This window comes from Cynara cardunculus (genome assembly GCF_001531365.2).
Source record: "Cynara cardunculus var. scolymus isolate 2C chromosome LG 10, CcrdV1, whole genome shotgun sequence".
NCBI classification, from domain to species: domain Eukaryota; kingdom Viridiplantae; phylum Streptophyta; class Magnoliopsida; order Asterales; family Asteraceae; genus Cynara; species Cynara cardunculus.
In genome coordinates, this window is record NC_037537.1 from 17,897,100 (window position 1) to 17,908,857 (window position 11,758).

At 36.4% G+C, this 11,758-nt stretch overlaps 1 protein-coding gene across 1 annotated transcript; it reads left to right on the top strand.

The window, feature by feature from the left end:
* Positions 1-547: 547 nt before the first annotated feature.
* LOC112519740 (AUGMIN subunit 7) lies at positions 548-8,856 on the top strand. Its single transcript, XM_025127986.1, has 9 exons — positions 548-750; positions 833-918; positions 1,641-1,702; positions 4,095-4,186; positions 4,290-4,415; positions 7,048-7,138; positions 7,250-7,357; positions 7,565-7,663; positions 8,491-8,856. Exons 1-9 carry the CDS (start codon positions 617-619, stop codon positions 8,707-8,709), a joined length of 1,017 nt encoding a protein of 338 aa, XP_024983754.1. The 5' UTR covers positions 548-616; the 3' UTR covers positions 8,710-8,856.
* The last annotated feature ends 2,902 nt before the right edge of the window (positions 8,857-11,758 follow it).

Sequence of the window (11,758 nt, forward strand, 5' to 3'; positions counted from 1 at the left end):
AAATAAAACATGTTATTAATTAAAAAATAATTAGAATGTATATATAAATAATTTATAAATAGTTAATAAATGTTGTAGTGGGGACCACTTTTGAAAGTGTAGGTGAATTGCAGGTGTGTAGGTGGTAATTGCAAAAGCTGACGTGGCACAGTTGAAAGTGTTGTAGGTGAATTGCAGGTGTGTAGGTGGTAATTGCAAAAGCTGACGTGGCACAGTTGAAAGTGTTGTATGTGAATTGCATGTGTGTGGAAGATAATTGCAAAAGCTGATGTGGCACAATTAAAAATGTAAATGGATTGCAGGGATGTGGATGGTCTTAGCACACGGTTTAATTGAAGGTATTTCGGATTCTTGCGAACCCAACGCTTCCTTGTATTCAATTTGATTGAACATAATAAAGAAAGATTGGCATAAATTAGGGTAATATTAGTAATAAACAATTCTTCAGGGGCCGGCTTTGCAATTCTTTGCCTCCTTCAACCAAAACCCCAGTGTATTTGGAGTTTCAAATTCTTAATAGTTTCTGAAAGATCTCCCAAATTGCATCAAATCAAACACTGATCGCTACTAGTAGGATACGAATCGAACCAATTCATCATCGAATCGAGTGAAAAAGATGGCAGCAAAGCAAATGGGAGAGATACAGAGGAAATTAACGGTGTTGGAGTACCCAAGAGCCAATGCCCCTTCTCAGTCTCTCCTCTTTGCCGGCATGGAGCGTTACTCCCTTCTCGAATGGCTGTTCTTCAAGTAATTTTCTATTATATCTCTCTACATTTACTGTAGATTCATGTATGGGTTTGAATTCTTCTTGATGAGCGATCAATTGCAGGCTATTAGGTGATAAATCCCCCTTTTCTCAACAAAAATTACATGGGGATGCCATGGATCGGGACGAAGAAACCTCTCGCATACAATGTAATTGTTTTATCGTTTCTGAAGCACTTCGCATTTATGCATATAATGTCTGTAATTGGTGTTTGTTGACTATGTTATCAGCTACTGAATCCTTAAAATCCATTTGGGTCAACCTTTTAGATTATTCTAAGTTCATTGGTTTAGAAGAATAATGTATCAGATGAGGATCCACTTTGAGATGCTTTGCGTTTGGAAGTAAAGTGTTTTAGAACAAATATGTTTGGGGATGCTGCAAAGTTAATGAACAATTGTAGATTTACCATGAGTTGATCATTTCTAACACATTTAACACATGACAAGCAATAAAGTAAGGCTTATCAGATTGTCATATTTAGACATAACTATGATTATTAGCCGAAATGCCCCTCAGGATTAGGACTAGTGTCCTAAATTGTTGACAAACTGTGTAATCACGCTTGTAGGAAATAAGTATATAAATGTCGTTCTAAGGTTCACGCTTAAATCTTTGTTGGAGTCGATATTTAATATGTCAAGACTGAAAGAGAACACGTATTGGTATGGCTTTTGAAGAAGATACAGAAACTAGTTGTAAGCTATTGATTGTTATATGTTGAATGATCACACACACCACAAGCTTGGATTTCAGGATACATCATTATAGATTTCTGAAAGCCAAAACGAATATACATTGGAATTCAGATGTTTTCTCTTCACTTTAAAGTTTTTCACCTTCATAATTTGTATCTTATTTGTTTATATAGATTTGGCCGAGATTGCAAAGTTTCTCGGCATAACGACCACCGTAGATACTGAAGCTATTCAAGTAAGTTTGATTCTGATTAATAGATTTTAGTAGAGCGTTATTTGTTGGATGCTTTTGGTATCCTATTATAACTTGTGATTGCTATTTGTTGAATTAGTAATGGATGTCACATATATGGGGCATTTGTTCATCAATCTAGATTCCTATCATTAAGAATCAACATTTTGAATGCTTTAATAATTAACTATATGGAGAATAAATATGTATGTGTGTTGGCATGACTGTAGGTTTGGTTCCAGAGATTCATAGAAGTCAAATATACTCTTCCTAGTTTCGTGAGTGATGTTCATGTTTTCTAATCTTCTATGTGAAAGACTTGAAATACGGCACCCATGAAACCAGTGCATAACTTGAGTGTAGTTGTCATGCTATTCTCAATTAGTAATGAATAAACAAGAAACTGATGTGATTGTTTGTGCAATAGATATAAAATTGCTAAGTTACACATGGGCGGATCGTAGACATGGAAGATATAATAGGTGAGTTTTGTCTATAGTAGGGTACTTGGGTATTAATTGGTCAACAGTGGTGCACATTTATGTACTTCACTTGCTCGACATGCTTGATTGGTTTATTTGACTTGATCTTGGTGCGATCCTCTTTAAACATTTGTTTGAGTGAACTACTATTGAGAGGTGTTAGATTGAATCCGGAAGTTAATTTCACAAAGATTTCCGATTTTAAATACAGTTTTGTGAGTCGACTTCATTGATCATCATATAAACCGAATGTTATACAAGCCAATAATGCTCTCTTAAGCCTTAGTTTAAATTTTTTGTTTATAGCCTCTGGTGGCCAATTTCATGCCTGTGGTCCAGAGGACCCCTCCCATCCAATGATACCTTCTTTCTCAAACATGGTTTCAGACTTTGCTTGGCTCTGGCCTCGGCCGATGGTCATCCCTTCTCTTCTCAATGGTTGTTCTCAGGCCACAAGAGGACTTTGGCTTGCTAGTGTTTCAATAGCAGCTTTTGCCTAGATTTAACTTGGTCTTAGATGGAATCTTCTGGCATCGACAACTGATTTCATCATCTAGCCCCTTTGTACACTTCACCAAAAGCCGTACCTGGATCCTGCTTTACCACCATGTTAGATTGAGTTTGTTGTGACATCCTGAGACCGTGAAAACCGTTGACTTTGATTCCCTTGCTGCTCACAAGCCTCCCCTTTTCTTTGCCGACTTAAGCGTTTGGTGGGATGGTAGGCAGTTTCTGAGTCTATCATAAGAAGACACATCTTTGGGTTTTGGCTGTACATTCTCCATTAGAGATCAAGATAATGTTTTTTTCTATCAGATGTAGGGGCCGTTTACCAAACGCTTACTCGGGTAAGTGAACACCAAGTCACATTACCTTACCGGATGAATATGGTAAGGATCAAGAATCTTACCTAGTAAAAGTGAGACAAGGACCAAGAGTCTTACCCGGTAAGTGAGGGCGACGACTCTTACCATGGTAAGAGCTTACTAGGTAAATTGTTGCATACGATACCGTTTTGGTGGACTAAAATCTTACCCGATAAGTAAATGACAATGTTAAAACTTCCGGTAAGCGCTTATCAGGTAAGTGTTTGGTAAACGGTCCTGTAGTTTTCATATTCATGTTACATTTGAAGACTCAATGATCATTTGCAACTTCAAGGGGTTCTCAATTCCATGTGCTACTTCAAGTTGCAAGGTCTTTCAGGGTTTTTAATTTCTGTGTCAATTGCTAGTTGTTCAAGGGTTGAATATTTATATTTTAGTAGCTTCATGCCTTCATCTATTGTCTTTGGTTAGGGATGTGTTTTCATTTTGTTAGTAGTTCCATTGCAGTACTTGGGATGACATCTTGAACTCGCAATTGCAACCTCGTTTGGATCAGTTTGAGATCTCACCTTTTTGCCCCAAAAATATGGATAGTATGTTAGATTAAGGTAGTTCAAGTTCTTTTGAAGTTTATTGTATCTAATTATCTTACAAAGAAATGTACCAGAATTTCTTTGACTCTTTATCCTGTACAATATTTTTTCTTCCCAAACATGCCTCATGGGAAACTGTCACAATGATGGCATGTACCTTGCTCAATTTCCACACTTGACACTCCCAAAAGCATGTGACAAGCAAAATGGTAGTGACATATGGTTCAGGACTGGGTACTTTGTGCCTTTGTGGTGTCTTGGCATAACATGACCCCACACTAGGCTTTTAAGTTTTAAATACTTGAATTGGGTTGTTGGATGAATTTTACAAAACAGATCCCTTTTCAATACTTTATTTCTATGCTTGTAATTTAATATCTTGAGTTTAGACATTCACAAACAACACTCCAGCCTGATTTCGTATATTTTTTTGGGTAATCAGAGATATGGATTTGTCTGTTGAACTATGTTTAAAGCTGATCCTTGGTTGCAGGGACGAGGAAGTTATGAAGAACGGACAGAGATGCTTCGTCTGATTGTAGATCTTGTTGAAGCTAGCATTTATGCTGATAATCCTGAGTGGAGGTTGATATAATTATATCGTGGCCTTCTTCTACATGATGTTTTTTTGCTTTATAAGTTATATATAATTATACCCCGTTCGTGATATACCTGTCTTTCCTGGCAGCGTTGATGAACAGGTAGCGAAGGACATACAACTGATAGATTCTATTGCCGAAAAACAAGCTCAAATTTTCTCCGAGGAATGCAAACTGTTCCCTGCTGATGTGCAAATTCAGTCCATATATCCATTGTAAGATTCTTTTGACCCTTCACTGTAATGATCATCGGAATCTACCTTCCACTAAAGCTTTCAAAGTCAAGTAAAAGTAGCTGGAGTTCCCTGTGAGAGGCACATATTGCATTTTGTAACTTACATCTTCTAAGTTATATTAGATCATAGTTTAGAAGACATAGCTTAACACGCTTTAAGTGGACCTTGTAATATTCCTTATAGATGATAATACAGATAGATTCTATTGCTGAAAAACAAGCTCAAAATTTCTCTGAGGAATGCAAACTGTTCCCTGCTGCTGTGCAAATTCAGTCCATATATCCATTGTAAGATTCTTTTGACCCTTAATTGTGATGACCATCGGAACCTACCTTCCACTAAAGCTTTCAAAGTCAAGTAAAAGTAGCTGGAGTTCCCTGTGAGAGGCACGTATTACATTTTGTAACTTACATCTTCTGTAAGTTATATTAGATCATGGTTTAGAAGACATAGCTTAACACGCTTTAAGTGAAACTTGTAATATTCTTTATAGATGATAATACCATATCCAAACCAAACGAGCCCAGTATATCCCACCTGGATGGGCCTCCGGGCCGTGCCCGGGGGAGGGCAGTATGCATATCTGACCTCTACCTAAAGGAGTAGAGCAGCTGTTTCATGGAAATGATAAAAACCATGTATAGCTTAAGTGACTCAGGATATTATATTTTAAATAATATTGTTTGTCAGTCTCCCGTAATTAACCACTTTCTAAGGATCTTTAAAAAATATTTCTCATAGTTTGTTTTCTTTACATAATAGGGCTCTATCTTCTTAAAAAGTAATAATTGCATTCCAAGTGCCCTAGAAGGAGTCTAAATATCTCATTCCTATAGTTGATATTTGTTCCTTGAATTATTCGACTCTGCTAGAATTCATATACCGAGAGAAAAGGATGCCTGAAAAATCTTGTAGAGTTATAGACATACCACAAATGTCCCATGGACATGGTAGTTGAATCGAGCTAGAGTCTAACAAACAGCTCCAAGAAAAGTGTTCAAGTGATGACTCTTGATAAACCGACTCTGTTTGGGCCAGTTTCTTGGCTGATATTATGACTTCGTAACTACTAGATAGACTACAAAAGGTTGGCTATGCTGTGTACCTGCAGAAGCTTAAATTGCAAAAAGATAAGGAACCTACCTTTTGTAATTACAAAACAATAGCACGGAAAGGATGGTGGATTGTATGGTGAATCTTTGTACTTAAAGATATGTTTTGGAGTTTGTAATGCCTTTGCTCTTGATGAGGCTCAATTTTGCATCCTTCTTTGGAATTCCACTTCAGTTGTACTCTATACCTTGTCCTCAACTACAATTTTGTGATTCAAACAGCAGGGTAATTTATGGGTTTTAAGAAGGCATCTTTTTTCTTAAGTAAACAAATATTGAAGATCATCAGGGTTTTATCCTTGATGAATATATTACAAGCTTTTAGTTAATTCTACTTTTGAAATTCACAGCTGGGAAAGGGAGCATATTCATGGTTCCTAGTTGGGAATACTATAAAATTTGAAACAAACAACTGAAGACTCTGGTGTTCTCTATTTTCTGTAGTTTACAAATACACTCCGGAATTGTTTTTCATTCCCTTTATATCTCATCACATTTTGCTTGGATTCGGCTTATGCTAGCACTCTCACTGCTTTGTGTCCACTATTACTTGCATCAAACTTCCAAACACCTTATATGGAACCAAACCATCTTGCCTATCTTAAACCGAGTCATTGTCTTTATTGTCTTTCCTTTGATCATCAACATCAAACACCTTATTTTTCATTTTCGTGAATATCACTATAATACCTTTTAAATATTCATATTTGCAGCTTGGGAATTTACTGTTCATTAGTATCGAGTATGTTTTTACTTTGTAAATACTTCTTTAGTCCCAGTCTCCCAGAACAATTGCAACGATGTCCATTTCATGATGTAACAAATCAGTTGCAATATTCCTCGTTGGCAAATTGTCAAAGCTAAAGTGACCTATATGTCTATGGTCATCATCGCAATATATTAGTTGATATATGTTTTGATCCACAAGGTTCTTCCTATTTTGCATTAAATGAAGGGTATTTAAGGCATTTGACTATAATCAAACACTTGGATCAATCTAATATGCTCTGCCAGACATTGTAATTTTTTCAAGACAAAAGGAGTGGTGAGAAGTGGGAACCATGTGAGGGTAGCCTGATATTTGCTATTTGTGGGGTAGATATAAGCTGATTCCCGCATCTAATTTGCTTAATCCTCTCGGTACTCTTGCTTGCCATCAATTAATCCTTTGGCGAGGAGATGTTTGATTCATAACAGAAATTGTAAGATCTCTTCAAAAATTTGAAAAGAAGTTTCATGGAAGAAGTAGCAAAGTCACAACATGCATGGAAGAAAACAAATAGAAGTCAAGACTCCTCTGTTATTCACTTTTAGATCAATGAGCTCAACCTATTTGTTATTTTCATCTTTTAATCTCGTCTCTTTGTGGTACTTAGCTTATGAACTGTAATCTTTCTATCCACTTCTCTTTTTCAATCATTTTTACGTCATAAGCATGCCTTGCTCTTCAATTTACCAAATATAACAAATTATATTTTTTAAATTAAAATCATTTGCAGGCCTGACATATCCGATCTGGAGAAACAACTTGCTAGTCAGTCTAGTAGACTATTGAGTCTACAAGAGATGGTTGACGATTTAGCATCAAAGGTCATTTCCAGCTTCTTACTTCATAAATATTTGGACTTCATGATGTGTAGATCCTCTTGATGATGCACTTTATCAACATATTCACATTTCTTATGTGCTTCTAAAATCTAGCATTCATATAATCCCGACGAGGATTATGCCGAAGTGGACATGAAGCTGCGGACTCATCTAGAATCTTTCTTAGAAACTGCAAAATCCTTCAATACAATTTACACCAAGGTTGTCGTTTTTCTTTAATTATTTATATAATCTTACTAGCCATTCATTTTCCCCTTAGATTTTTGCTTTGTATTTTTTAATCATGATCAAGCATCTGAAACTGAGCTTCATTTCTACAAAAACTAAGCATGTGAGCACATCTGGTTTGTATATTAAACTTTTACAACATTGTCTATGTTCTCAACAAGATAGATTATTTTTTTACAGGAAATACGTCCGTGGACACATATGATGGAGGTACCACAATTGCATGGCTTTGGACCAGCTGCAAATCGCTTATTAGAGGCATACAAGATGCTCTTAAAGGTATATCTATTTGAAACCCTTTTGCATACTATCGTCATGTCTTCTTGTTTGGGTAACATTGGATGATAAATAGTTCGAGAAGTACCCGTTACAATAAGTCCCACATCTTAACAGAAGTGCCCTATTAGTCAAATATCTAAAGTATCCTTAATGATTATAAACTAAGGGGATCATTCATGTGAAAATACCAAAAAACACTACAGCAGGAGTGAGCAACTTTCGACAAAAAAACACCCTTTTGTTTTGCATAATCCATTTCCATTATTTGTCCAAAAACTATAAATTCCTACAATGTAAAGAATTCTTCAGCATTTTCACACGAATCATTGTTTGTTTGCTATAAAGAAACCAAGTATGGTGGTTTGTAAAGTTAAACCACTCCAATCAAAATAAATACCATCAAAAAGTTTTGAAGATGATGAGGAAAATAGGCAACTTTGGTTGAACTTTTGCTAAGAAAGAAGCATTATCATTTACATGACATCCCCACGATGGAGTTCATCACAACCTTCATGGGACGGATGCAGAATATTTGCTTATACTGAAGCTTTTTCTTTGAAATATATAATATTTATATTTGGCAAAACTCACACACAATCCTCATCTTTGGTGAGGCTTGGACCTCCAACCTCCAAAATGGTTGGGTTAGCATGTACTGCTGGGCCAATGGCCCTTTTGTGTGATCTGTGAAATCGTGATTCAAGAAACTTGAATTTGGTGAGGCTTGGACCTACTTTTGCGTGGGATATACTGGATTTGTTTGGTTTGTTAGTTGTGGTTTGGGGATGATTGCTAACGGTGCATCATCCTTGTGGTTTGTATGGCAGTTCTTAGGGAACTTGAGAAACCTACGCGACTCGCATGCTGCAGTGGCGGTTGGATCATCAGAAACAATCTCTGGTCAGCCATCTTCCGTGTCAAGGATAATATCCGAGTGTGAATCTGCTTTGACTTTCTTAAACCGTGATCTTGGAATCCTTTCGGCCTCTATAGCTCGTGATGAGGCCAAGAAATCGACTCCAAATATTGACCAAAGTAATATGTAGAAGCAACATCAAGACTTAAAAAAAGACATTCATTTTACTCTGCTAACAAAAATGTTAAAAGAGATATAATGTTAAAAGATTCACCTACAGATCCTTGTGTGTTATTGGTCATGATTTTTAGTTGCCATGATTCTTTTTTCCTATGGTATTTTAATAATGTCACTACCATTTTGCTTGTCTATATTGAAATATTCATTTTTTATGCCCGGTTTTCAAAACTTCAATCACGGGTTTATTTACATGCAAGTATATTCATAACATAAGCATTGAAAAATCCGATATGGCGTGAAGCTATGCAAGAGGAGTATAATGCTTTACTCAAAAATCACACATGAGATCTTGTTCCATCTTCTCCATCTCAAAACCTTATTAGATGTAAATGGGTTTTCTGTGCCAAATATAATCCTGATGGCTCTAGCGAGCTTTATAAAGCGCGTCTAGTTGCTAAAGGATTCCACCAAAGATCTGACCTTGATTACACCGAAACCTTTAGCCCCGTGGCTAAGTTGGGCACAATCCAAATGATTCTCTCTCTAGCTATCACACATGGTTGGTCTCTTAGTCAAGTTGACATTAAGAAGGCCTTCCTCCAAGGCTCTGTAATGGAGGATGTTTTTATGGTTCAACCACCTGGTTCCATTAGCCAAACTCATAGAGATCATGTATGTAAACTCCGTCAAGCTCTCTATGGTCTCAAAACAAGCTCCATTAGTTTAGTACAATGTACTCAAATCTTATCTACTCGGTTGTGGTTTCAAAAATTCCATTTCTAATGCCTTACTCTTTACTTTATACCATAAAAATGATCACATATGTTAGACTCTATAATTCTTATTTGTAAAAGTAATGAAAAATGCACAAGTATGGAAGTCCGGAGGACCGATGGAAGAAAAGCTGGAAAAGATTCTAAGTGCTCAAAGGCAAACCAGAGATACGATGAAGTGTCCAGAGGTGCGATGAACAAGCATCTCCATTACCTCTCTGGTTTACAGCATTTAAAAGAATCGTTCAAGTGTTAGTTCAATCAGATACACTCTAGTCAAGCATAAACGTGAAGAATCCTGATTGAACATACTACCTAGAGACGGCTGAAGATTACTCATCGACAACTGGAATTATGTTGCACAAGGTAGTTAGAGATAACTTCATATTTCTAGATAGATATCTTTTCCTTGTTTATCTCACAGATATCTTCTACTAGATTGTTATCTCTTAGACTAGATTGCTAGTATAAATAGCTTTCACATGTCTTGTAATTCAAGTAATCCTTCTCATTACCATTATTACAGTGAAATTTCTTGAAAGCTTTATATTCTCTTGAATATCATTGAAGTTGTTCTTCACTATCTTCATAGATATGATAGATTTAGGTTCATAAACGTAAATCTTCGTGTTATATTAAGAGATCTTGGATCAACAACATATTTCTTCTTGTTTATGTTGATGATATCATCCTAACTGGATCAAATCATACTCTTCTAAACTCCTTTATTTCTCAACTCTCAAATCATTTCTCACTTATGGATCTTGGCACTCTTTCTTATTTTCTTGGAGTGGAAGTCTTACCTCACCCTCATGGTATTTTTCTTAGCCAACATAAAAGTCCTCCTCAGACGCACTCACATGGCAACTGCCAAACCTGTTCCTACCTCATTGCTTCTCATCTTACCTTAACACTGCATAATAGAACCCCCCTTGGCCAACCCAACTGAGTACAAGCTAATTGTGGGAAGTCTTCAATACTTACTCTAAAACAGACTAGATGTTTTTTGGTTTGAACATGTTATCTCAATACACGCACAGATCGACTGAAGAACATTGCGCAACTCTTAAGCGACTCCTACGCTACCTAGTGGGCACATCTACACAAAGTTTACTACTATGTCGCGATTCGCCCACTACTCTCCATGGATGTTTCTTGGGTTGGTGATAGAAGATGACTACATTTCAACAACCGGCTACATTGTTTACATGGGTCGAAATCCTATTTCTTGGAGTTCACATAAGCAACATACTCTTGTTTGTTTGTCGACAGAAGTTGAATACCGAGTTGTTGCTGCAACTACGACAAAGTTATTGTACGTCCACAACATACTTCATGAGTTAGGCCATCTACCCATCACAATACCAATAATATATTGTTATAATATGGGAGCTACATATGTTGCCGCCAATCCTAAGTTTCAGTAAAAAAAATGAAGCACCTAGCTCTTAACTATCATTTTGTTCGTGAGAATGTCCAAAGGTCGAAAGCTGCGTGTTTCATACATTTCCAGCAAGAATCAACTAGCTCTCTTACTAAGCCACTTGCGAGAACACGGTTCAAAGAACTCATGTCCAAGATTGGTCTCACTATTCGATCGTCATCTTGTGGAAGGCATGATGGAGATACTTACAATCAATCTGAATACTCTCATAATCACTTGATTGTAAATATCTTGTAAGATTTAATTTTGTAAGTTACGATTCTCTCAAGTAAGTTATGATTTAGTTTTGTACGTTACGATTTACAATTGTAGGTTATGATTCTCTCAAGATGTATATATATATACCCACCTACAAGTAATAATACAATTAAGTTTTTCCACTCAATCACATTCTTACTTCTATCATGAGAAGGTTTGACGATATCTCAGAAAAGAAATTCATCCAAAGGCTCATATATGGTCTCACATCACGTGTCTCACATAAACTATTGTCGTTTTTTAATTTTTACAATATACAAAATGTGTTAAAATAATATCATAATTAGTCAGAGATATGCACCCGGGGTTCACCCTATGAAGGCCTCATCAGGGTTGTACACCTGTTCAACTGATTTTTGCAGGTTTTATTTTTTGCGGTATGAAGGATGCACAAACTAAGCTTTGAGGGTGCTTTGTTATATTAAAAATACAAAAGTCATCAACCAAAACACCAGTCCTTCAAAACCAACCAGACAACTTAAAAAAAATCCCTGGAAATAGTGGAGTTCGACTAAAAATACATCAAACGATTTTCTAGGTCTCTCATCCACCTTAAAGGTGCACCTTGCAAAAATCCAATGTTT

What these genes read in the sequence shown, in the direction of transcription:
- LOC112519740 (XM_025127986.1), top strand. Translation starts at nt 617, where the DNA reads ATGGCAGCAAAGCAAATGGGAGAGATACAGAGGAAATTAACGGTGTTG. An exon ending in GCTGATAATCCTGAGTGGAG is followed by an intron (nt 4,187 to 4,289) that starts GTTGATATAATT and finishes CTTTCCTGGCAG; the next exon opens with CGTTGATGAACAGGTAGCGA. An exon ending in TTGACGATTTAGCATCAAAG is followed by an intron (nt 7,139 to 7,249) that starts GTCATTTCCAGC and finishes TCTAAAATCTAG; the next exon opens with CATTCATATAATCCCGACGA.